General features: G+C 49.9%; 1 protein-coding gene across 1 annotated transcript in view; it reads left to right on the top strand.

Annotated features, from left to right (window-relative positions):
• PTSG_10844 (osteoclast-stimulating factor 1) overlaps positions 1–1,489 on the top strand; it is a gene marked incomplete at its 5' end in the record, with an annotated part of 3,444 nt that overhangs the window by 997 nt on the left and 958 nt on the right. The window contains 3 exons of the mRNA XM_004988167.1: positions 369–490; positions 786–854; positions 1,108–1,286. Of these exons, the coding sequence (XP_004988224.1) occupies positions 369–490; positions 786–854; positions 1,108–1,286 (370 nt within the window). The remainder of the gene's footprint in view (positions 1–368; positions 491–785; positions 855–1,107; positions 1,287–1,489) is intronic.

The following is a 1,489-nucleotide window of genomic DNA, read 5'->3' as shown; positions in this document are numbered from 1 at the left end:
TTTGTTTGATTGTGTGTGTGAATGTGCGTGCGTGTGTTTGTTTGTTTGTTTGTTTGTTTGTTTGTTTGTTTGTGTGTGTGTGTGTGTTTGATTGTGTGTGTGTGTTTGATTGTGTGTGTGTGTGTTTGTGTGTGTGTTTGTTTGTTTGATTGTGTGTGTGTTTGTTTGTTTGTTTGTCTGTTTGTTTGTTTGTTTGTTTGTTTGTGTGTGCGTGCTTTTGCATGCATGTTCTCCTGCTCTTCTCTCTTTCTTTCTCACTGTCTCTCGCGCTGACTTCTTTCTTTGCTTTATTCCCATCGCATGTGTGCTGTGCATATGAATGCGTGCACTCGTTGTGCGTGGTTATGTGTGCACACACGCGTGAGCAGTTGAGAAGTCTGGCAACACGGAGTCTGTCGACAACCCGCTGCATGAGGCCGCCAAGCGAGGCAACCTGCCCTTCCTCATCGAGTGTCTCACAAACGGCGTCTCTCCCAACGCCCTGGATAAGGTTCGCGCCGTGTTTGTGTTGTGTTGGTGTTGTGTTTGTGTTGTGTTGTTTAATGTTGTGTTGTGTTGTGTTGTGTTGTGTTGTGTTGTGTTGTGTTGTGTATGTTGTGTGTGTTGTGTGTTGTGTGTGGTGTGTGTGGTGTGTGTGTTGTGTGTTGTGTTGTGTTGTGGTGTGTGTTGTATTGTGTGTGTATGTGCATGCATGTGGCCGCGTGCATGTGCCTGTGCTGTGTGTCACTATACATGCATTCATGCATTCATGCATTCATGTGTGTGTGTGTGTGTCCTCCTTCAAGGCTGGCGCAACACCATTGCATTGGGCAGCGCGTGGCGGACACGTCGACTGCGCAGAGGAACTCCTCAAGGTGCCGATGGATGGTGGTTATTGGTGGTGGTGATGGTGGTGATTGGTGGTGGTGATGGTGGTACGGTTCGCTCTCTCTCTCCATTCATTACACACACACATACACACACACACACACACACACTCACACACACACACACACACACACACACACGCACACACACACGCACACACACACATATACACATACACACATACACACTAACGCCCACTCTCCCCTCATCCCCCCCCACACACACACACACGTGTGGCAGCGGCCGAACTGCCGTGCGGATGTGCAGAACAAGTTGGGCGACACGCCCCTACACAACGCGGCGTGGAAGGGTAGCGTCGAGGTGAGATGGACAATGGACACGGGATTGCGTATTGCGTTCGGATTGGTTGAGGTGGAGAGGGAGGGGCATGTACTTGGATGTGTCGAGAAGATGAGCAGGTAGCGAGTTGAGCACCACACACACACACACACACACACACACACACACACGCAGACAGATACGCACACACAACACACACAATTGCACATGGCACACACATGCACACACATGCACACACATGCACACACATGGCTCCAAAATTCTCACCATACCGTCACCCATGGGGCATCTGTGTGCTTGGATTTGGTGCAAGGTTGTGAAG

The sequence above is a fragment of the Salpingoeca rosetta genome (genome assembly GCF_000188695.1).
Source record: "Salpingoeca rosetta unplaced genomic scaffold supercont1.37, whole genome shotgun sequence".
NCBI classification, from domain to species: domain Eukaryota; class Choanoflagellata; order Craspedida; family Salpingoecidae; genus Salpingoeca; species Salpingoeca rosetta.
The sequence above is the reverse complement of the archived record's forward strand: the minus strand, read 5'-3'. Positions and strand labels throughout refer to the sequence as shown.